This window comes from Chamaea fasciata, unplaced genomic scaffold (genome assembly GCF_029207755.1).
Source record: "Chamaea fasciata isolate MVZ Bird 193981 ecotype frontalis unplaced genomic scaffold, bChaFas1.0.hap1 SCAF_8, whole genome shotgun sequence".
NCBI classification, from domain to species: Eukaryota; Metazoa; Chordata; class Aves; order Passeriformes; family Sylviidae; genus Chamaea; species Chamaea fasciata.
In genome coordinates this window covers 13,688,979-13,713,612 of record NW_027094093.1, presented here as the reverse complement: position 1 = coordinate 13,713,612, position 24,634 = coordinate 13,688,979, and the positions used below count along the sequence as shown (strand labels likewise).

The 24,634-nt window shown below is 40.0% G+C and overlaps 1 protein-coding gene across 2 annotated transcripts in view; it reads left to right on the top strand.

Annotated features, from left to right (window-relative positions):
• PARD3B (par-3 family cell polarity regulator beta) overlaps positions 1-24,634 on the top strand; it is a 393,257-nt gene that overhangs the window by 346,721 nt on the left and 21,902 nt on the right. For both annotated transcript variants that reach the window (XM_066189749.1, XM_066189748.1), the window contains one exon: positions 15,677-15,756. In XM_066189749.1, the coding sequence (XP_066045846.1) occupies positions 15,677-15,756 (80 nt within the window). The remainder of the gene's footprint in view (positions 1-15,676; positions 15,757-24,634) is intronic.

Genomic DNA, 24,634 nt, shown 5'->3' with positions numbered 1-24,634 from the left:
TTCAGGATATTGCATTTCAAATAGGTTACGTTCCTAAAACACACAAACGTTTGTGTTGGACTATGGTTAGAAACCAGAATTCCAACTTCTAGAATAGTAACATTCCTGTCTTCTAGCGCAATGGGAGAAGCTGACAATTTTATGTGAAACCATATAGCAGAAACTGATGCAAATTCCAGACTTTCTCAGTCCACAGACTGTTAGTAGAAAACGTTAAATAAAAAGAAGAAAAAAAAAAAGGGAAAAAATACAGTAATGTATTTAACGTATAGCTGCTTTGAAGAATACAGATCAGAAGTATTTGTTGTTCAAATACTAATTAAGAGAGTACACAAAATATTTTATTAGAATGTATGATTAACTTACTGATCGAGAACTTTTTATGGTCCCAACTTATCTCTGCTTAATGAAGGTTTCTGATTGGAATGTATTGTACAGAGCTCTTCTAACTAAGCAGAGCGATTTTGAAATTTACAGGCCAGCTTTTGGGGGTAGTTTTGGGGGGAAATTATTTGTGAGAAATCCCTGCCAAACCTCATGTGAAAAATAAACTATTCCAAATGGCACATGCAAGGAGAGCCAAATTCAATTCCATTAGTACTAGTAATAAAGAGTGACTTCTATAACTTGTTTGGAGTCATTCCTACTTATACAAAGGTTAGATTTGGCACAGATTATCTGAACCAGAGGGGAGTCTGAAATGCTCATGTCTTCGTGCATACACTTTGTACATGCTCTCATTTACCAGGGGAAACAGTTCTGGTGCCATATGCCGTCTTATCAAAGCTCATTGGTATTGTTTATACCCTACAGTATTATGTGAATTCCAGAAATTCATCATGCCGTCTATTCCACAAGGTGCCTCTGCATACTGCTGGGTTTTGTTGTTTTTCAGTGCAGGGGGGCGATTCTGAGGAAGACAAACACTAAGCATTTCTCTTATTTCATGCAAGTTGTTGAAAGAAATCAGACAAAAGCATGTGGTGCTGCCAGGCTGTGGCTGTCCTTGCAGCCTCACAGTACTGAGACATTCCAAATGTGCCAGCAATCATGTCCCTTGCAGTTAGGACAGGTTCTTCTGATATTGCCCAAATGGAGGATTTGAGTGGGGCATTGCAGAGATCATGACAGCTGCCATGGATCAGCTTGATATGATATGAAAGGCCCTAGAGGTTTTCTATTGCATATATTTTGCCTAATTTGCCAATATGTTAAGGGAGGCAAGAAACAAATCTCTAACTGATAATTACATTGATGAGGGGAGTTTGTGATCAGGTAATCCATGCTGTTTAGTATGCTGAACAGTTACTGTGATTGAGCACATATCCCATAGCTCTGCAGCTTTTATCTGTGGGCTTTTTATTCTATGGGGCACAATAAATGGGCACAAATAGCCTTTTTGGAACTAGCTGTAATCTGACTTGACTGCAGTTCTCAGTAGTAGCTGGGTCTTTGCAGTTTGCTTCGAGTTTGGCAAGCTCCCACCAGTACAGGCTTCAGCAGGTTTCTGTCTCCTTGTTGGTCACTCTGTAGGCAGGGGACTGTGCAGCCACTTTCCCTGAGCAGAGTGTGCACACTCTGCCAATTCTCAGGCCAGTGTCATACGGGGAAGCTGGAAGGGGACTGAGATTTTAACACCCAGCCTTCACGCGTGGGGCTGCCAAAGCCAGTACTTTGCACCCCGAGCTTTCCCTCCCTTACTTAGCCTCAGTGATACTTCTCTGTGGCAGCTTGGTCCCGACCCCCAGCAGCTCAGTGCCACACACGCCAATAGAATCAAATACAGCTGCTCCTGGGTCTGACTACAGGGAAGGGGGGAAAGTAGGCTTCCTTTTAAAATTGACCTCATCCTCCTCAGGCCATTAGTAAGAGGTCTGCTTCAACTTCTGGAAGGGGGCCCCAGTTAAAACACTCATTTTTTAATCACAAGACAAGTCTGTTATGCCACTGAAATTCATGTCTGAAGCTAAGCATGCACTTATGTATTTATTGGATCAGGCCTGAAATCAGGCCTCAGACCTGACCTCCTTTAGGCACAAGCTTTGGCCTTTACTACCAGGTATCCGGTGCATTTGTCAAATAGATGCTGACATGGTTGACTTCTTTTTCAGTTCTTACAACTTAATTTCCCTGGGTCGTGTTCATGTTCAGCATTGCTGATTAAAAAGAAATCTCCTCCCTACGATCCAAAGAGTTGCCTGGCTACAGTTGTCCCAGACAGCACCCCCTTTCCTGAAGATGCTGGTCCACTGTCCGGCTCTGCCTGCTAGGGATAATATCCCACTAAAACAGAGAGTGGTTTGGACAAAGGACTGCGAAATTTGTCCATTTAACATCAGGAAAAGCAGAATGACCTCAGTGAGGCAAACAGCGATGATTGCCCAGTGTGTGCAGAACTTGGGGGTCAAGGGTTGAGCTTGAAAGAAGCTGGGTCAAGTAATACAACTATGTCATTGAGGCTGTTAGAGAGCCCAGATCTTGTATTTGTTATAGTTAAGTATGTGACAGAAGCCAACCGAAATAATGGACTTTTCATTACTTTTGATTTTTGGATTGAGTTCTTCTGCTGTATAACTGTGCAGCACTTCTCATTACTGCAGCGCAGGATCTGAGGTGGAGGCCTTGGGTCTTCATGAGTTTTGCTGAGGCTCCTCACTGCAAAATGCATTAGCAGGACTTCTTGTTAAATTCCATCCTAGGTGCAGCTTTGGCAGTCAGAGTGTCAATGCTCTGGCTACATTGTTGTCTTGCAGTTAGAAAACACTAAAAGGTTCAAGATTTTTTCACAGCCAAGGTGTGAAAAGTAATTAGAATGTATCAGTGGATGCTGGGTATAAGCAATTATCTGTGAATATATAAAGGCTCTATTTTTCTCAACAAACAGGCGACATTGCTGTAATTATTTAAAATGAAAAAGAAAGTCAGTGACTCAGACATGGAGAGATTGGGTGGATAACTTTATTAGTTCCCAGTCTAAGGTCTGTAGTGCAGATGCTAATCTAATATCAAGACTGCATTAAAATAAAGTACAAAATATGGAAAAAGAGAACTACATTTACCCCGTAAGGCTGGTGCTGTAAATAACTTTGACTGTTCTGCTCAAGGCCAGCTGTCTTCAGTGTTCAGCTCTAAGTCTGGCTCTTAAAAAACACTGGAAAAGGGAGGACTAGTACAATGTACAGAATCTGACTGGAACACATTCCTTCTATCAAATGTGCTGAGTTTTGAGAAGTTCTGCAAAAGTTAGTAATCAGTTTAATCTTCGTTTGCATCTAGTTTTTAAAAATTTCTTTAGTGTTCTTGCTTGGTTTAGTAAATTGAATTTGTAAGCAGAAATTTCCCAGTGCAGAATGGCATCATGCAGCCTAATCTGAAGGGTTGATTTTGATTTGATTTTTTTTGGTGTGTTTTTGAGACACTAATCAAGAGAATTTTTATGTTAAACAGGTGTTTTTGACACTAAACACTAAGAAAGCAAGTGCAACACATACTCCTGCCTGTGTTTTTGCTGCTCTTTCCTCATCAGATGGCCTGACTGTTGTGTTAAATGTCATGTTGCCCAATATTAAGTAGAGTCATTCCAGCTGAACAGTGTGTCCTAAGTCCTGTATGATAGGAGATATTGAGTCTTCTGTAATCCAGGTAATACTGGAATGTCTGCCTTGCAAGCAGAAATGTGAGTTCTGACCCTGCTGCCTCCAAGGGTGTCCTGCTGTCCAGGACAAATGATATGCAAAGAATCCAGAGTAGCATAGATTTCATAAAGTAATATATCAAATTCAGCATGTAGGTTGTGAATGTGTACAACTGAGCAGCAGGACAAATACTGGTATCTCCTCTACAATGCAGTCTTAAGATCTTTATAGATTATAAGATCTTTCTAGATTTAGTCTATTCATCTATTTTCTTGCTAAGATGGAATAATGATTGTCAAAATTACTATTGCAAATAATGCCCTTCTGTGTTAGGAATACCAGTGCTGCACGTGACAACAAACAATGGCAGTACCTCTGTAGGAACCTGGACCCTAGGGAAGCATGGATCAGGTTATGCTTTCCACCATCAGCTATTCCAAGAAAAGTCAGAGCAGCAGATACCTAGAGTGAAAATTTGACTTTGAAGTTACTGACTCAAAACAAGGAAGTCACTTGGATTCAATAGTTTCTTGTAATGCAGTAAGAGTGTTTATATTAAATTATATTCTATAGGTCATAATTCGATGATAATGTCTTCAAGATAAGCTAAAAATTTACAATTTGAAATACTTGCCTGTGCCTTCCGTCCCTGGTCTGCCATCATCAAAACAAAGTCATTCTGACAATATAAATCCAATCTTTCCTGTGGAATGATTATAGGGGAATTTAGCAAAATGCTATCTAGTGATACCCACCAGTGGATCAGTATGAACATTTACATTTGCGTTTGAAGCTAATTTTTAATGTATTTCTCTTAATTTGCTAGGAAGATACCTGTCAAGTTAGCAATTAAACTGTAATTTGGTCACTGAGGTGTTTACACGATTTAATAGATCTCTCTCTAAAGCGTATGCTCCTGGGTTTGAAATAACAGCTATACTGCGTGGTAGCATGACCCCACTTGAGTTTCACACACACATGCACAAAATCAAATTCCATCACATTTTAATGCAAATTTTACCTTTGCAAATGATGGCCTGAAAAGAATGAGTTTCCATGGTAACCTTAGGGAACACATAACCTGTTTATCATAACTTCTCCATGAAACAAGACAGGGGGTGGGGAACATGCTTTCATGTCAGCTATATTTTTCTGTAGACAGCGTTCTGCTCTAGCACATATAGAGAATTTACCAAAATACTTGCGTACTGTCCTAAATGAACTTTTTTTTCGGTTCTTAGAAACAAAAGCAGTTGTGTGGAATAACACAGGAGGTAACTGCAATAGGCAAAATTCAACTCCATTAACTGTCCTTTCAGGTCCTGTCTATCATTTGACAACTAGGTCAATGTTTTGAAAGACCAATCAGAAATTAATAGTTTACAGATCTCTTCCATCACTTTATCTTTCCTTGCTTTCCCTCCATGCTTTAAACTTAGACCTCATGTATCCCTGCTGTCTTTCAAAGCTGCTTTTTTTTTTTTCTTGTTCTTTCACTTCACTGCTAGAAGTACTTTTTTGAAAAATGCCTTGAAATATCTCTGAACTCCTACATTTTGGAGCTACCACAGAAAAGAATATATTGATTATACTTCACATTCGGTGCTGACTTTCAGAGTTGAGGTGGTGGCTCCTGGAGCTGCCATTAGCGAGAGTGAGTTTGATGGCTGTGAGCATCTGTAAGGTTGTGTTTTTCCTGCAGATGCACAGTAACTCCTGGCTAAAGGAAAGTATGTCTGAAAGATTTTTTTTAAGGTCATTAGGAGTAAGGAACAGATGTTGAGGTTTTTCAGAATGCTGCTTTGAAGTGCCACTTAGGAGTCAACTGACAAGACTGACCCTATAGGCAGTGATTTTTGGGACTGGAACACAGAGGAACCATTGCCCACAGTTACCCATCTGGTATCCATCTGGTACCAGCAAACAACAGACAGTACCAAATCACAGAAAAACTGTACCAACTGCTAAATTGGTATCAGCAAGCAAAGAAGGTCACCACCCAACAGCAGTTGCAAGCAGGAGAAACAATGTCTGTAACATTTACAGACTGGTATCTGAAGATCCGGAGGAACCTGATGCCATAGCATATGGAAGGCAATTCCTGTCTCTAAGCCTTCTTATGCTGATGTTGTTTGCTCAGTATTAATCCAGGTTTGGGGGGGGCGTTTTGGGTTTGGTTTTTTTTGTTAACCATATTGAATTTGCAGTGTGGAGAGCTTTTGTCACGATGCCATTGAGAGAGCGCCTCTCTTTATTGGCATCTATGTTTAACAGGATTAAGGTGGATTTAATACCCTGTGCTACAGACTAACCATTCAAATTCTAGGAGTACTGTTCCGTAGTGGTGTCAAATCACAATGGAAGGAGTTGAAGTTAACTTTTAACTCCGTGACGATTAACTCTGCAGTTTTTCTTTGATGTGAATTATTCTTGGGGAGAGCTGTGGCAGGGGGTTGTTTTCCAGTTTTATTGCCGTCTTCCTCTTCTTCCCTTTGGTCATTTTCCCCCTTCTTCCCCCTTTTCTTTTCTTGAAGCAGTGTGCTGGTTTGTACAGTAGCTAAGTGCATAGAATGCAATAATACAACAGTGAGAGATTTAGTGCCTCTAGGTGCTACCCCTTCTACTCTTGAGGACCTCCAGCAAGGCATGATTTTATAGACAATGAAAGGCTTGCTCTCCCCTGTGAAGCTGCCTGCCTGCAGGAAGCTTTTCACTGTCTATTTCCACTACTTGCTCTGCAATTTAGTTCCATGCCCTGCTATTTCCCCCTTCCCTCCCTCTTTTCTTCCTTGACATACACATGCATATACCCCCTGCGTGCACATTCAGCACCAACACCAGATGTAGGTAGACAGAGCAAAATAGCAGTATCTCGATGTGTGCATTGAAACGCTCAGAAATACACCAAACTTTTTCATTTTGCCATCCTCATCATAAATGGAAATATTGATCTGTCCTCTGTTTGCTTTCCAGGTACTGACACTGTCATTTAATTTTCCCTAAAAAGAACACAAGCTCATAGCTGAGCTGCAAAGCATGGCCATTACACCCTGGCATTGGTGCCAAGAACTCTGCTGACTTAGCTAGAGAAAGATGCTGAAAGCCTGACTTTGAGAGAAAATTCAATTCAATTCACTTCATACAATGTCTCTCATGAAGTATTTCAAAATGCCTTATATCAGGAGATAACATAATGAGAAAATGCTTTAGAGAACTGGGTATTCAGATAGCAAGACAAAATGATACACAACAATGAACTGGAGTAAAAGAAAAGACGACTGTCATTTAAAAGCAGTAATCATCTGGATAAGTAGTCTTGTAAACTAATTACAGTGAGAAGAGAAGCAAAGAATGCAAGACTGGAAGGAACAAGAAGCAGCTTCATTTCAAACAGGCTAAAGCAGAGGACTGGTTTCATGGAGTGAGAGGAATTAGGCACAGTATTGTGGAGCAACGAAAGGAGACCTGCTTTAGAACCGTATCCACACATATGGATTAGTATGCTGTATATTGCTTCACAAGTGTATCCCTGTGACAGGTTAAGTTATTCTCTTTAGTGGCTGGGAAGAGATTAATTACTTTGGCCTGGTTCAGGGGAAGAGCAATTGAAATGCCTCCTTGTAGTAGGAAAGAAACAATGCCGATGGGTGCTGTGGGTTTTTTGTTTTTTTGTTTTGCTGCTTTTAAGATTTTCTCTCAACTTAAGGGAAACTTCTGTTTCTTAATTTGAGAAGAGGTTTGCAAGTGAGGGTGTTGCAAATCTGGTGCTCATTACAGACAATTAAGAGATAGAATTAACCAAAACATATTATACAACTAATGGAAAAGGAAGCCACCCACAGAGACGGACACAGGCCAGGAAATGATCTCATTTTGCTTGGTCAAAGGAAACCATAGTTCTCCAGCAGCAGGGATCGGGGGATCGCAGAGCGAGGGTTCAGAAAGCAGAGTATTTTCTTTGTGGGACTGTGCAAAAACACTTTGCTGTTCTGCCCTCACCTCCATCTTTGCTGTTTTCTCTCTCTTTAGTATTGCAAGATACAGCAAATGCTGAGAGCTTGTTTTCTACAAAACTAAGGCAATTGCCATGTTTTTAAACTGTTATGGGAACAGCCTGTTTCCCTTTTAAAGTTCCCATCTGTGTTTGTATTTCCCTCAGTCTATTGCCTTTATAGAGAATTTTCTGCTCCCTCTAAATCTAAACCATTAGTTTCACCTCCTTGAACAAGAGGTAGGGCATTACGGAGGAGGAAAAGTAAATCCTGAGATAATCAGCCATGCTTAATTCCACCATGGAACACTGCTGTTTTCAGTGTTCCTGGTGTTCATTGCATAGGGAGCAGGGACAAGTGACTCTGAGTATGTGCATTTGTCTGTGAGAGTGTGTATGTATATGTATATATCTGTAGAGAGAGACAGTCAGAAGGGGAGCATTTAATTGCCTTGCAGTCAGACCAACCAAGTAGTGTTCTGATTGCATACAGCTGATTTTCTAAGTGAAAATCTTCAGACCTATTCAACAGCAAAACCAAGATCATCAGTGAATCTGGAGTGCGTGTCTGTGTTTCTTATAGGGAAGAGGAAGGATGGTTTGATTACTATCTCTTTTTTCCTTTGGACAAGGGTGTTTTTCTCATCCAAGGGAAATGCATTCTAGCAGCATGAACATAACTATTAATCAACACTTAAGCAATAATCAGTGAATGAAAAATGATGACCAGAAACTGAAAATGTACTTGCATAGCTACTTTGGTGCTTTTTCTTTGAGATCATGCCCTTGCATTTTAACATGAACAATTCTTATAAAATTAGTACTGATATATTCCAAAAGGCAGTAATTTAAAAAGCCAGCACTTTTTTTTTCACTTGGAAAAAAAAAAAACCAACATTATCAGGGAATGATACATTTAGTTCTGCATAAGTAATGTTATAAAGCTACCTTGGTAGTCTCTGAGATAGAGTCTCAGTTGATGTGAACCAGTAATTCTTACAGATTTACTTAAGAGATGAAGATGCCAAAATCATCATCACTGGAATGCTGTATGCAAATGTGTGAAGACATGTTCAGGATACAGAGATATAAATGTTTTTCCTGTGTATTTTTGCTCAAAAAGGAGATAGAGGCACCAAGAGATGCAGGTGTATGTTGGCTTTGGGAATGCCTCCAAGAGGAATTAGATGCTATTGAAATTAAAACAAATCCCCCCCCCTCAGTATTTAGCATGCTTTCCTGAATCAGGGCCAGCGTATGTGGTGGCACCCAGCAGAAACCAAGGCTGTGTGACTCTTCTAGGGAGCAATACCTTGCTTTTGGTCTTCAAGATGTTTTTTGACGAACTCAGTCACGGTTCTAATAGCATCAAGCGTTCTTTGGAATAATCTCAAAACCAGATTAGTATAAAATTCTTAAAGTGAGTGTGCTTAACAAAAAGAAAACACAACATTCCCTGGGACTGAGCCCAGAAAACAGAACTTTAGGAGACTGCAAGGTCATGACTTGGTGGTTAGGCCGTGAATAGGCATCTATAGCCATCCGTTGATTCACCTTTCCAAATTATTTGACCTGTATTTTCTGTTGACACAAACATAAGAGAAGTTCATTTGCCACACTACCCAAAACAAACTTGAAGACACTGGACCATGATTTGAGAACCTCTGACAATTGTAGTCCTGAGATATCTGTAAAATGGAGCAGGAACAGAAAAATAAGATGTCTCAGGATCTGCTGGAAAGATACTGCTTCCTTCCTTATTCTTGGGAAGAAGTTTGTAACAAACAAGTTTGTAACAGGGAAGCTGAAAGTGCTCTCTTTCTTTAGTGGTGGAGGTAGTTTTAAGGGTTCCTGTGGAACATCATCTTAGTTTGTCATTGCAGCCACTTAGTGAAGAAAAGCACAACTAAGAATATCAAAAAGGAGTATTAAAGGTGCTGTCTTATCCAAACAATGGTAAAGCAGTACCAATGGGCTTATGGAACATTAGACTCCTCTTCGAGGACTACTTCTGCCATTAAAATCAATGCAACTTAATTAAAGCAAATTATAGATAGATACATCTATAAATAAGATATTAAAGTGCGCCGCTGAATATGATAATTGCTGCATATTTAGCAATCAGCGTGTGTGTTCTGCTTTTGCCAGGAGGGATTTCTTTCAGAGGAATCAATGGAGCTTTATTAAAAACCATCCAAATTAGAGGGAGAAATGATGAGTGTTATAATAACGCAAAATCACTGTTTCAACTTCCATTGCAAATCCAGGAAAGCAAAATATATCCCTCTTTGTGTATGTATGGAAAACATCAGGAAAATTTTTTTGAATTGTAGACACTGGTAGAATTTTTAATCTTTACCTTTTGACGCAAAACATAAAAAACTGGATGGAAGAAACCTTGCTTTCTGTGGAAATGCTGGAGGTCTTCGAGGGTGGGATAATGAGGATATCACAGCAGTAAGGAATTAAGAAGACCCCATCGATCAACTTCCTCCGTTTCACATGGACCATCCAGTTCACTGCCTTACATCACCCGCCTCTGTATCAGCAGCTAAAGAACGTGTTAGCAAGTCAAATTGTGCTCTTAAATTTCACTTGCAGTTCCTAGGACAAGGCAGAGTTGAAATGCAAAAAATAAATGGGTTAATTTTGATGCTTCACCTGTGGATGAAACATTGAGACTAGGGTGGGGAACAAATCCACTTTTACCTCTCCATTTTTCTTCAGTTTTCACTTAATTGAAAACAAAAACCAACTGTGTCTCAGCAGAGGGGAGACCTGAAGGTTAAAGGGCAAATTCCGTTATACCACGGCTCTTTTTGGCATGCTGAATCTCAACCCATGTGATTAGAAACACTCACAGACAAAAGAAGAGCTTTGAGAACAGAGGTCAAAACAGCATCTGAATCAAGTCCTTTAGCAGATGATCACAAGACTATTGAAAAATGCACTAAGCAATGCAGCAGTTCTATGTGTCATGTTTATACACAGACTTTCAGGCAAAAAGCAGAACTGGGTGGCGTTTTCAAAGCACTTGGATTGATGGCAGAGCAGAAGCTTCACTCTGCAGCCTTCCTGGGGTGGCTCCCGTCTTACAGTGTGTACCAGTCTTATAAAATACAATGGCAGTATCCTGCCATGTTTTATGGGTAGAAAATCACAGTGCACAAGCTCAAGTGACTTTTCTGAGCATACCCAGTGAAATGTTAGGAGTCCCAGGACTTCTATCTTCATAAAATTTTCCTGATCTCCCATAATTTTAAATAAGTCAGGTGTGGCTCAAGTGAAGTCAGCAGTGTTTTGCCTGGCTTCACAAACATCTAGCTAAAATCCCATCAGCCTTGAGGAAGTTATATTATTGCTACTTACTTAGTGGGCAGCACACTGTCCAAATTTTATTTCTGATCTTAATGGTAATTGAAATGTTTGGAGGAGGCTTATCATTCAGAAGTCAGGAAAAAAAAAGGGCTAAGAAGCAAAAGTAAAAGGACAGCGATGCTTAGCATGTAAGTGAAGAATTAATAATCCTGAATACACCCACTATATATTATTCTTTTTTTAACAGTGGGAAACTTTTGAATCTAAGCAGAAGAGTAGCTGGTTGAGAAGTTTTTAAAGAATTTTTTTAACCAGCTGGCCTCTGCAATGATGAAGTTTTCTATATGCAAGTCTAAATACTTGCAAGAGAGGGAACAGTAACTGCAACTTTATGAGACAGCCAACCTGAAAATGTCTCTGCATCATTTATTTTCCTTATAAGCAGTATCCATGGTCTTGGGCTTTCACTGTGCTGACTTCACTCAGGATGGACCTTGAGCAGGGAGTCAGGTGGGAATCTGTGAGAAGAAGCAGAGCCCCAGGCAAAAAACACATCCTGCTGAATTCTGCTGGTAGGGGCAAGGAGATGTTGCTGATTTCTATTTGCAGTGTGGTAGCTCTCACCTTGAGTTGTGTGTGGATGTGCAAGAAAAAGTCAATTCTGGTTTCATGAAGCTTAAACTTCAAAAAAGATCACTGTGTAGTTGTTATTTTTTTTACCACAGCATCTGTCCAACCCCTAACACCTTGATCCATGGGGAAGGGGCAAGGGAGGCTTTCCTGCTAGCAGCTAGAATTGTAGCCTTTAACAAATGCTCTGAGAGGAAGGCAGTGTAAGACAGGTGAGGGAGAATGAAATCCAGGATCTCCTGGAGAAAAAACAGTCTCATGCACTTTTCTATACAGTTTTCAAGATAGTCAGGAGCTTCAGGATTAAATAAATCCTTTTTCTTCCCTTAAAGAATTGTTATTCTTCAACCCCAGAATTCTCCTGTGGGCAAATTCCAGACTTACTCAAGATACCTGCTCACAGGTATACTCTATTTACAGCTTGAAATTTATTTGCAGATGTTTGAACACTCTAAAATATTTGTTTCTGGCTTGATCTATGCTGTCCTTCAGTCTGCACTTCCACTAGCCTGGTTCTTCTGCTGGGAACTGGCAGGGGTTTAATTAAGGATGCAGAGGTGTCATAGGATATTTTCTGAAGTGATACCTTTCTGTCACAGAAATCTTGTTAGCTAGTGAAAATTATTGTTTCTAAAGAGACTGAAACAACAAAAACATTCACTAGCCGTGTATAAAAAACACGTCTCTGGCACACAGAAAATCCTGACCATTGAGTTTTACGGAGGCAGTGTCTTGCCAGTTCCTCTGGTATCTGGTCTACAAGTGTGGCCACTGCTGTGACTGGGATTCCCAAAGGGGCAATTAGGAGAATAACCTGCTGGTACAGGGGTTCTACTCTCCCATTCAGCTCTCCAAGGCCTTGCCTCTCTTCCACCTGCCAAAGACTTTACTGTCTTCTGCTAACTGGATGTTAGTTGCTTTGATTCATGTTTGTATCCAGTTTATTAGTTTTACATTCCACCAAGGGCTTGGCCATACCAATACTTTGCAACAGTTACATTTCATGAATTCTTTGTTGTTGTTTTTTGATAAAGATAGTATTTTTTTTCCTCAATTTAAGTGTGCTGCTCTTTTAATTGCACTGATAGGATGATGGCTGTTTCTGTGTTTACCTCTGCCCGTTATTTTTGCATATTCATGTTTTGCTTGCTAGTTGAGGCCGCTCTTAAGAGATGAACTGTTCATAACGATGGCACTTATTTAAGTTGATGTTGTTAATTTAAACCCTAAAAATACAGCAGCATATTTTGGATCATTTTTCTGTTGTGCGTTACGATACATTTGTGAAATGTGTATTTCACCTGCTGTCACGTTTTCTGTTGACTGGGGTGTTGGTCTCCTAAGCTCTTCCAGCTGCACCTGTCGGGACTCAGCTGAGCGCTGCACCTCTGTCAGGTCCCTTGCTGGTCACCTCGTGGTCACCACCCATTTGGCTTTGATAGGACTTCCAGGTTTTAATCGTGCTTTAATGTTACTGTTTCTTCACCTAAATATGTTGTGATTACTAACTGTGCTAAAACTTCCACACCTGGTCTGAGGGCCAGCTGCATATGTCCTGTTTTAGGAATGAAGGAGAAGCTGGAATATTTTGATCTTACTAATTAGTACATTTCACACCGATTTTTAGCTTAGTTTGTTGTAGAAAGCAGCAAAGGAACCCTTTGCTTTGACTCTTTCTGAAACATAAATAACTTCTACTAAGGAGGTGTTTCTATTTTCACAATTTCTCTTTTCATCAGGGTAGTATTTTATTCCAGGCACCATTTTGGCACTCCAGGCTGAGTGATGATACGCTTTTACTGTCGCATGGACAGATGGAGAAGGGAAATCAGAAGAAATGGCTGAGCCTTTAATTAGCTGTGCAGAGCCAGAGCATGCTTTTCCAGTGCATTGGGGGTTTTATATAGGGTGTGGAGACTCAGCCGCTCGATGGATCCAAATTAGCAAAATTGTGTATCCGCCACCAGGGTGTTTCTATGGTAACTGTCTCTCAAATCATATGTACAAACAGACCTGGCAGGGGCTATTGCCTTCTATTTGGTCTGTAGGAAACCATCAAAAAAGGGGTGTTTTCAGGCTGAAAAAAGGCCTTGTGATGTAAATATTTTTTACTTTTGGTGGTTGGTGTAAGTTTTGGGATTACTGCTTAATGCTGGCACAATTCTGAGTGTTTGTGTTTTTTCACATTGCCTGGCTGCTGTTACTCCCTTTAGTTGTGAGAGTGCGGGAAACTCACACGGGGCTGTGAATGCACCGTTACCAGGCTCATGCACATAATTAATAATCTATCTACAGCTGCACAGGTAGACCATGTACTAAATGTTTTTTATGGTGAGAGGCCAGATGATACATTTGTTTCTTCTCCCCTCATTCTTCTTCATAAAATGGGAGAAGTCTGGAGGGTCTTCTCTCACCAGTGTATCTGGGAACTTAAGGGAAATTATGAACCTGATGAAATTAGTAGTGTAAGAACAGCCAAAGTGGCTGTGACTCTTCACCTAAGTGACTCTATAAAGTCTCTCTGCATGTTACTTTTTCTGGTGGAAAAAATGAATGAATGATCCCTTTAGCCTACTGCCCTCTTTTTGAAATGTAGGGCAATTATTGTTGTTTTTTGCTCATCCAAAGTTACGTACTGCTATAGCACGGGTCATTTTAAATCAGAGGTATTATTTTCTTGTGGCCAACAGTTCTGTAAGGACACCTCTCTGTTTTGAATGAGATAAAGGAAGCTTGCAAGAGCTTGTACTAAATATTCTTTTTCATTTACAAGTATCTTGGATATTTGATGAGTGGCAAGGTGCATAACAAATTTTGTCTGGAATAATTCCTAAGCTGCCTCGTAGCTCCACATGATACTGCCTCTCTTTGCATTGGACTTTTATGTAATGTACACAGAAATATTTTGTAAAGGTAGATAACACTTAATACACCTGAATGCACAACTTTTCTCATTGCAGGGGTTTATATGTCTGTTCAGTGAAAATGCTGTGCATAAATTACAGGACTGACAGAAATGTACTTTAACCTGTAGAATGCAAAAAACATGTTAATTTTTGTTTTCTCTTTTTTCTAATCGAGCATTTGCCGCAAGCTCGGTGTGATTTATTACTTTCTTTTTAATGAATTGTTAAAAATGTTTGAAAAGGCATTAAATCTTCCTTTCTGCTATTAATCTGTAAAAGGGGAAGGGGATTTTAAATGGCCTCTTAGTATATTGCTTTATAAAACTGCTGATTCTAGCAGCACCGGAATAGGAATACATACTAATGTAGGAAACACCGAAGGCAGTCAGAGCCTCCTCCATTTATGGAAGAAAAGACTAATAGCTCCATTTTAACAAGGCTCTTAACACTTTGGGCCATCAGCAGGCATTGAGTGAGTGAAATTGGGAGAGCTCCTGTGTGCTAAAAGCATTGAAGTTCACCGTTTGGTACCCAGTTGGAGCATTCCTGATAGAATTGTGCTCCCCAGCCAATGCCGGTTGCCATCTTGAACACAAACCAAGTAGCGCTGGCATTTTGACTGAGTGCACTAATGCTGCACTTTTGAAATGGCACCAGAGCATCATAAATGCACTTAACTCCCAGCTGGATACTTAGCTTTGCAGTGGCGTTAGGCAAAGTTTCTGGATTCATGTTAAGAATGAAAGAAAACCTGTTGGTATTATATTTTATACTTAAGCAAAACAAGCTAGTGGAGGGGGAAAGAAAAGCAGACTTGGTACTAAGATGTTAGCTTTGATTCAGGTAGTTATGCCACTGTAATCAGAAGGGGTGTGCTTAGCTAGATGATGTCCTCATGTTACTGAATTCCAGGAGGAAGGCTGGACAGGGAAGAAGAGTATCCCAGCTAGTAGGCAGATGAGGGAAAGGCTTTGAATACTGTACCTGCTCTAAACACTTCTTTGATACAGAAGCCTTTCTTGTTAGCAGTGATAAGATTATGTATGGGATTTGAAGCTTCTTTGAGCCCCTGCCTTTCTTTTGTTGATTTTGGCATGTTGCAGCATCATGTGTTCTCTGCTTATCGTTTTGAGATGCATTGTTAGTAGCTGGGCTGCATAATTGATCTTCATCTCTAATTACTCTCCTCTCCACAGGTGCCTGGAAAAGGTCCAGATGGGAGCTCCTACAATCTTCACTTCGAGGGGGTGGAAAGGCAGTATGCGTCCTTACCCAGGTACAGCACCAAACCTCGTGCACACTCTGACTCACCCTCCTTCCAACGGGGAGGGAGAGCAGCCCACAGCCATTGTCCAGCTCTAACGAGAGAGTATTCTGCACTTTTGTCACCTTTTCCTGCTGATTTACTGCCATTTTATACCTGTACTATTAATTTGGACTTTTGAATTTTTAAAAAAACAGTTCTCTCATTGAACATGTCAGCAAGAGTCATGATCCACAGGTAGAGAACATGACGTTGAGGGAGCTGGCTCTGCAAGAGTCGTAACAGGTCGTAGCAGGGCATAAATGACTGAGTTTGTAGTGATATAATCCTAGCTGGCATTGACAGAACGTTGCTGTGGAAAGCTTCAGCTAAAGCTACAGCTACAACTACAGCAGCCACAGCTACCAAAGTCCCACTGTTGCTGTGAGGGCTGTCTGACTGCAGTCCTATTCCATGAGAGCATCTCTGTGCTTTAACTGAATGCTCTGGAAATGTGAATGAATCCTCTGAGGGCTTTTTTTTTTTTTTTAATTTTTAATCCTTATCAACTGAATGAAGAGTAATTCTAGTCTGAAACCAATGGGGCATAACAAAAAGGAAGCATTTCAGGGATTTCAACCCCGTTTCTATGGGAGTTCTAGTAGCAGAGTGTAACATAAATCAAGCCAGAAAGAGGAATGAGAGGATGCTAGGAGAGATAATGGAAAGCAGGGAGTGGAAAACAAAAACAGAAAAATATTCCTCCTTTAGAATTAGAGGGATGGGCAAGTCCTCCTGCCTCCTTCTCATCCAGGCACACTGATTTGTAAAAGCAAAGCAAACATAGGGATCTATAAGCAAGAAGAGATTTTGTTGTTGTTGTTGTTGTGAAGTAGTGCTGGCATTTAGGAAATCAGTGAATTCTTTCTTTATGCTGCTGCTTTTTCCAGCTATTTACATTCAAAGTACACTGAAAGACTGATAAATATGTAATGCTGTGTCCAATTCCAGATGAAAATACAGAGAATATTTTACTTTTGCTAACCAGAATATAAAGGTTGTCTCACAAGACACTGTTGGATGTCTGTAGGCATTTTTAATGTATGTGGTTTCTAAACCAAAGGATATGTCTGCAGTTTGCTTCCTTCCTTCAAATGATATTTGTCAGCCATTTTTTCTTAGAGATGCATCCTGTGCAGTAACTGGCTTTTCTGACAGAGGCCTGATTTCCAACAGTGTGTCTGGCATGTATTTCCTGACTGACTGTGGGTATTTACACCTCTGGGTAAATAGCCATCTTTTTTTACAGTCCCCCAACACTCATATTTCCCCATCATGTTTTTAGCAGCGATTTTTGCATGTTAGTTAGGTGTACTTTAATTTTGCACACTCCTTTTTTTTTTTATTTTGAACTTCCATTTTGTTGACTACTTCCTTGTGGATTGCAAGAGTAAATTTATAATTGCTGCCCAGTGTAACTCTCTATAGCAATTTTTATATTTGTGTATAATGACTTCTTTTATTCATTGTCCCTTTAAGAAAATTAACCATATTTTTTCAAGTGTTGTAAAATGAAAATTTCCCTGTGAAATAACTTCCATGAGACAGAATTGTTTTGATTTCCCCAGTATTCCTTTCAAGGGAGAATGACCAGAAGTGAGCACTACAGTGCAGATGTGGACATGCCCTTGCTTTATGTAGTAAATGTTCTCTGTATCCCTTCTGTCCTGTTCCATTCCAAACTGCTGCATCCTCTCTACAACCTGTGTTTTTGTGGGGTTTGTTTGGTTGGGTTTTGGTTTTTTGATTTTTTTAGAGTAGATTTATCTGAATAAGATCATGAATTTTACAGTGTCGTTCCCCAAACCTCCATTTAACTTGCTGGAGACACAACTCTCCAGCTTCTAGAACAGTATTTGAGTATTTAACTGGCTGGAACTCTCCATTTAGAAAGTCATCCAAATATTCCCTAAGCTTTTGAAGATCGCTGTGAAAGTGTCCTTTCTCTCTGTGCCTAAGGAGATTATGCTGGAGAGTGAAACCTGCACTTCAGTGGGGCTGTTTGTGCTTCCCAACCCAAACACTTACACTGCTGCACGCAAGCCAAGCTGTGTTTCCAGAGGGTTTCCACCCTGGCAGGAGCAGAGCTTTGGGATATCACACACCCTTGGGTGTGCCTACAATTGAGCAATCGGCTGCTGCATTTTATACTTGAGTTTTGTAAGTTTTGCAGTTTCATGTTACTGCAGTAATTAAGCCCTGGCAGTCACAAATGACTAGATTGTACAGTGAAGTCTAAATCCAGACGAAGGGGATGCAGTCTCATTGCCAGCCACTAATGGAAATGAGTGATTTCTTTTGTTCTCATGGCTGACTGCCCAGGAGTATAGAGGAATCCAGGTAAAAACCACCCATTTGCCAACCAATTCTCTGTGGAGGATCCATGAAAACTACTGTAATGAGCTGCATTATTAAAAAAAAACCAAAAAACCTAATTAATTAAGAGAAAGAAACAGGAATGTAGAAAGAAATGAAGAGGTAGCATTTCCTCAAAAGAGTAGCTTTCTTCTCTCCAGCATTTTAGTGTTAGTTCACAGTTTCCTGGCCTTGGGTTTATTCCCCTTCTTTTGTGCTGTCCTCTCCGTGGTGAGGCCCCCAAGCTGCATTGGTACGGATGCCATATGGAACTGTCTGCATACTTAGCCATTTAAGCCCAGTTTAATAAGAGATACTTAGAGAGGCTTCAGATGAGTTGTAGATGCTGGGAAACAAATTCCTGTTGCAATATTGTGTTGAGTCCAGGAGGATATGACCTTTGCCTGCCTCTCTGGTGTGGCACACACGAAGAAGGAGAGGAAAGCACTTGGACTGCAGCCAGTTTCACAGGATGAGGAGGGAGGAGGGGATGGATCTGTGCTATGTCAAGAGTAGCTGGGACCTACTCAGTGAAACTGTTCTGCTTACATGAAAGCCACCAGGACTCATGCCAGTGTGTGTGGGCATGGACAAATTAAATAAGAGAGCTTTGGTCTTCCTCTCCACCAGACAAGAAGGGGGAATGTTCACCTAAATATCTTTATCAGTGTTTGATGCCCCTAAGATACTGTCCCATTCCTTTGCAAAGGCATGCATCCTGCATAAAGTCAGATCTGAACATACCTGTTGATGGCTTGTAAAAATCTAAGCTTTGAAGCATCATTTTGGCTTTACCTGTTTTTTTGGTTTGGGGTTTTTTTTTCTGTATTTCTCTGAAGCTGGTAATTGTCTAGACATTATGGGCCAAATTCAGGTGATACAAGTCTGTACTAACTCTGTTGAGGAATTCAGCTGTCAAGTGTGCTTGTCTTTTCAGTAGGTGCAGCAGCAAATTACTGTCCCGGTCTCACTGAAGCCAGTGATGTCCTTTTTTCCTTTGAGTGGAGGATCTGTTCCTGTGTAAGGTTACATGTTTAATTAAAAGGGGAAACAGGCAGCAGCTTTTGAAGAAAGGCTTCCTCTCTGACTGGTCTAAGGAGTGGTGAGCTGAGCTACATAGTTAAGTTTCTATGTAAAATAATGCCAGCCTGTAGGCTTGCTTTGGAAATGTCTACAGAGGCAAACATCTGAATTAAATGATAAGTGGCTGTGGCAGGAGAGTGGCAGGTCTTCATCTCTCACTGCATTGTGCTGTTCTGTCTGCAGAAAAGCAGCAAAGTGGGAGAGACAGAATGGGAGGCTTTGCAAGAGAGATACAGTTCTTTGCAGTCAATACTTATGTGCTGCCCTGAGGCTATTGCTAAGTAGTGCTGAGTAGTAGTATTAAGCAATGTTAAATCCGCCTGCTTAGGAGGAGAGTGGCTTGATTCTTACACCTCTAAGACTCTTCTTTCAGGAAGAAGAGCAGGGCAAGGTCCTGAGAGCCAGAAAAACATTTGTATCTTTTAAACTATTTTTAATGCCTACTTTCTTGGTGTAATTCAGAATATTTTCCTGATGGAGCTGTGGAACAGATATGAAGCTGTTCTGTTTGTTCTATTTTTGAGCTTGCTTTTATGGAAGTCTGTCTTAATGTAAATCACAGTCTTGCTAATGGCAGCCTTGTTTGAAGAAGCCTCATGTTCAAGGACATGTTCTTTTCTGTGGTGGTGGAAAAGCTGGCTGTGACCAAAAGCAGACTGAGAGACACTGAGACAACACACTGGTTGACGTGATGAGTGTGGATTAGAAAGCTCAGCCATCTTTCCAATAAGAAATGCTGATTCCAATGGAAAAGTAGTACTTCAGACTTTCTCTGGAATTCTCGTATTACTGAAGAACACATTTATGTCAAGAAAAGGGGGAGGGCCAGAAAGACAGTGAGAGCATTAGAAAATAACTGCTAGCATGCAAAAATGAGTTCAGGCTGTGTGGATAGGTTCAGCTGTATTGCTGTGGCTGGGACAAGACTGCTGAGGAGAGCAGTAATTTGCTCACGAGAGTATCTGTCTTAAATGTGACGTGCATCCTGCAACTGGGAAGCTTGGAAATGGATTAAGGAGGCAGTCTTGCCATACAGTGGCAATGAGTGGTCCTCCCATGCTGGAAGCTTCTCTTCAGGTTGACCATGCAACTTGCATTTCTCAAAGAAGTAGCTGAAAGCAGCACACTCTCCATTTCTAGGTATGATGCCAGAAAGGATCATACCTTTTGATCGCTTTGCCTGAGCCCTCCAAGACTTTCTACATTTCTGCATCGAACTAAATTTCAATTTTTGATCCATCCCATTACTTTTGAAAATATTTTTACAGAAGCATCTAACCTGGAATTAGAATGTCACATTGTGGAGATTTCACTACATTCTTTGAAGGTTAATTATTTTACTGCTTAAAGAAATTATGCTTTTTTCTTTTCCCTCAAAGTCTGACATTACCCAGTTTCAGTTTCTAGATACTACAGTAAATATTTTTTCTGCTAGATTTTAAGAGCCAGGCCTGCAGAATCCCTTCCCTTGAGTATTTCTATGCAGAGATCATTTATGTAACATTTTCACCTCCCTTTCAATAAATTAAATAGATTGAGCACTTAGGTCTTACACTGTAGAGAATGAAAACAGCATTGACTCAAGGGGCCAGAGTACCCATGCAGTAAATTTAGGAAGTAGCCTCTAGAGCTGAGTCAAAAACATTTTGAGCCCTTCGAATCAAAAGCAAAGTTTTGGTAATATTTGCGTCATGAACAGATAAGGATCCTCCAACAGAAGAAATGGATGACTTCACATGTTTCATTAGCTGCTTCTTGCACTTGAGTGTTCTTGCCTTTATTTTACTGAGTTTATTTCAAAATGCAAGATTTCTGTAATTTAATTGAATCCTGAAAACATCATCAGAAACTTGACTTGACACAAATCATGAGAAAAAGTTAATTGTCTATTAAATAAGACTCATCATTCACCATTGTCTAGCAGAATCTGAAATTAATATACTGACATTACTTAAATATGTATATAGTGTATTCTCTTGGTTAACAAAAAAGAAATCACAGTTTTAGTGCAGACTATAATTAGCTGTAAATCAACTTGTCAGAGCATTCCCAGCCTCTGGGAATTGACTAGCCAAGGACCACAGATGAAAAAGCAAGGTTTAAAATGAATTATTTAGATCAAAATCCCCTGCATGCTGATTCAAATCACAACTTTTTTTTTTTTTAATTGGAATCACTTTGATTTAACCTACTCCATCACTTGTTGGAAAAAATCTCTCTTCTTTCTTATTTTGTACGATTCATCTACGTTCCTCCTTGGCCCACAGCAGTTGTTGCACAGCACTGACACAGCAGTGCAGTCATGGCTCGAGCCAGCACCTGAGGCATGGCGTGCTTGGTGTTGCTGTTGACAAGTGCCATGCAGTGGCACAGTGGTTCTCTGTCCCATCACACGGCTGCTGCCGTGCCAGGTTGTCTTCCAGACACCTTTTTGGTGTTTGGACACTCCTTCTTGGTAACAGCTCGCCTCTGTTTTTCACTGTTCTCTCATCAGTTGACTACGTTACATGGCTCTCCTGAAATCGAGATTTCCTCTATGTTTTATTGGCCCATGGTGCTTTATGGCAGGCGGAGAGTGACAATGCTGATGCAGAGTGCATCACTGCTGCCTTGCAGTTTAAATTGGAGCATTGTTCACCTGGTTAAAAACAGCATCTGCAGATGCTCTCCCACGGAGGGGGCCAGGGGTGCCAAAACTTTAATGGCAGTGAAATAATTTATCGACCCTGTCCAGAATCACCTGCATCTTAGTCAGTGAAATCATGTTATTGGACATGCGTTACACAGCTACAAGGTGAGCCTGTTAACTTCTGATGCATAATATAATACCCAATCTTTTTAGTAATGCTCAGGATTTTCCCTCCAAAGGGATGGAAACCAGTGAAGAGCAGGTACATGGGACAATACTGTGTAGTTAGAGGTGGCTGAATAAAGTCTATATCTCCGTCGTTTCTTATACTGATTAAATTAAGAGGAGATGGTCAAGAGGAATATTTGAGAACCAATTGTGAATAGTCTTCTTTTAATTTTTGGCAAAAATCATATTTTTTTTAATATTCCCCTGGTGTAACTTCAAAACTAAGAAGACTTGAGAATTTGGTGTCTTAAACATGATTAGAACTAAGGAGGGTGCAAAAATGAATGGCCCAGCTAACTTCATTACCCTAGTCATGTGAAATGTAAGTAATATTCAAACAGTATATTCTCCAGTATACTTGATTATTGACTTTCTCTTCTGTTTTAATTATCTAAAGTGATGTCAATAATTCAGGGATATTTTTATATGATTTTTATCTTGACAGCAGTGCTTTTATTGAAAATGCAGCAAAATCTTATCTGTCTGGATCTTCCAATGTGGTGATCTCATTATAAATGAAATATATGTATGGTTTTAGTTGGATTTTAAGTGCTGGCAGGTGAATTTAGAATCAGTTTTAATGGAAATACTGGTCAAGGACCTCCAAGATATGTTGCAATAAACCAGCCAAAATGAAATACAGGCAAAGAAAAAAGATCATTCTTACATGCTAGAGCCCAAGCTTGGGAACCAAGCTGATGTGCTTATTAAGAGATCAGCTTAAATCCAATTTCAAACAGTTTTAATATTTAGCTAACTAACTTTTTTTAACTCTGGAAGATACTAAAACTGATGGCTGTAGAAACTTCCCAGGCTCTAGGAAATGTCTGGGAAATCATTGTACTTCAAGGCCAGAGCCCAAGTCTATAGCAGGACAGCAGATTTGTGACACATACATGCAGCAGAGAGCTGGAAGTGCACTGTTGCAACTTTATCTGTTCCGCCTCAGTTTCAATCCCTCTGCTCAGCTGTGCCATGGTACCTAATATCACCTCAGTGCCATATGTGAAGTCTGAAGACTTCATTTCATATATAGTGTCAAAATACATTTGTCCAAAAAGTGCAGAGTTCATAAATAACCTGTGTGTACCTTCTATGGGGAGAATCTCAGGCATTAAAAGCAGGGCAGGTAGGAAAAGGGTCAGTATACTATAGACCTTTCAAAAAATAGTCTTGTGTCTCTTAGGACTTGACTGAAAGGAGGAAAGAAATTTGTAAACAGGATCACAGTTTCAGAAATCTCTGTTGTGAATACCAAAGGAAGGAGATTTAGTTGTAAAACATACCTCCAGTTTTCTAATAAAATAGAAATATCACTTGAAATGAACATGATGCCTCCATCCAAGCCAAATTAAGTCTAAATAATGAAAAAGTATACTTTAGAAAGTCAGAAAGGTCAAGGTTCGTGACATCAAATCATGGATTGCAGCTGGCAGGCCACCTCTGTAATTTCCATGGGAATAACTAAAGAAAATTGACCAAAGAAAATGTCTGTAACAACTGGGACAAAGCTTGGGGGAAAAAAAAAAAAAAAAGAACACTAAAAGCCAGATGTCTCAGGAGAATACTTTGGAAGTGTGGAAGGAGGCAGACAGGGATGGGATTTGTCAATTTTCCTAATAAGTCAGTCAACTCCTCATAGCAAAAAGCCAGTTAATGCAATATGGAATAGTTTAAAAGTCAATTAATATTTTGAAACTAAACAGCCAGCCTTTTTGCAAGGAGATACTATCCCGAATAAATAAAAATACTTTCAAGTGTCACATTTACAGAAAACATGGATCTGGTATGAATTTTAGTGTATAATCAGCCATAAGGACCTCCCACTCAAACTAAGGGCACCAAATTCAGCTTAAAAATATGGGAGATGGAGGAAAATATTGCATTTGAACAAAAGGGCTTGAATTAATATTATAAAATTTAATGAAGTCTTGGAGACATTGCCTCAGAAAAGAAAGCTGTATTAACTATGCCTCCAGTGAGTAAAAGAACAAAACAACTGTTAGGGAACAAAATATTAATGAAAAAAAAAAAGTGTCAGTACAAAATGGTTAGGTTGAGATGAAGGATCTGTGGAAAAAAGATAAGTGAATGCAAATTAAGAAGAAGATTAAATTAAAAACCAAAAGCATATATCCCATAGAATGCATCAACAGAGTGATGTGCTGAGTGAAACCTGGGGAATAAGATGTGTGCTCCAAAATGCAAATATATCCATTGCATTGTTAAGATGGATATTGAAATGGCTCAGGAGACCAGCAGACTGGGAAACTCAGCTGGCTGCTTTGTAGGTAGGGATATTTGGAATAAAAATGTTGCTGCTTATGCTGGGTTGTAATTCAGAACTCATCAAAAAGTGTGGACTCTAGGCTGCAAAGGTGAGAAAGAGCATTGTGAAAAAGACACCTCTGCTGCAGTTCTTGGCTTCAGCTTTCCCTTGATAAACATGTCTGGAGATGCGGCTGAAAGATGGCTGTCAGCAAATGTGCTTTAAAAACACCTAACAAAGGAAAAATGTAGGAAGCCAGCAGTATCAGGTGTAAATATGTGTTATTT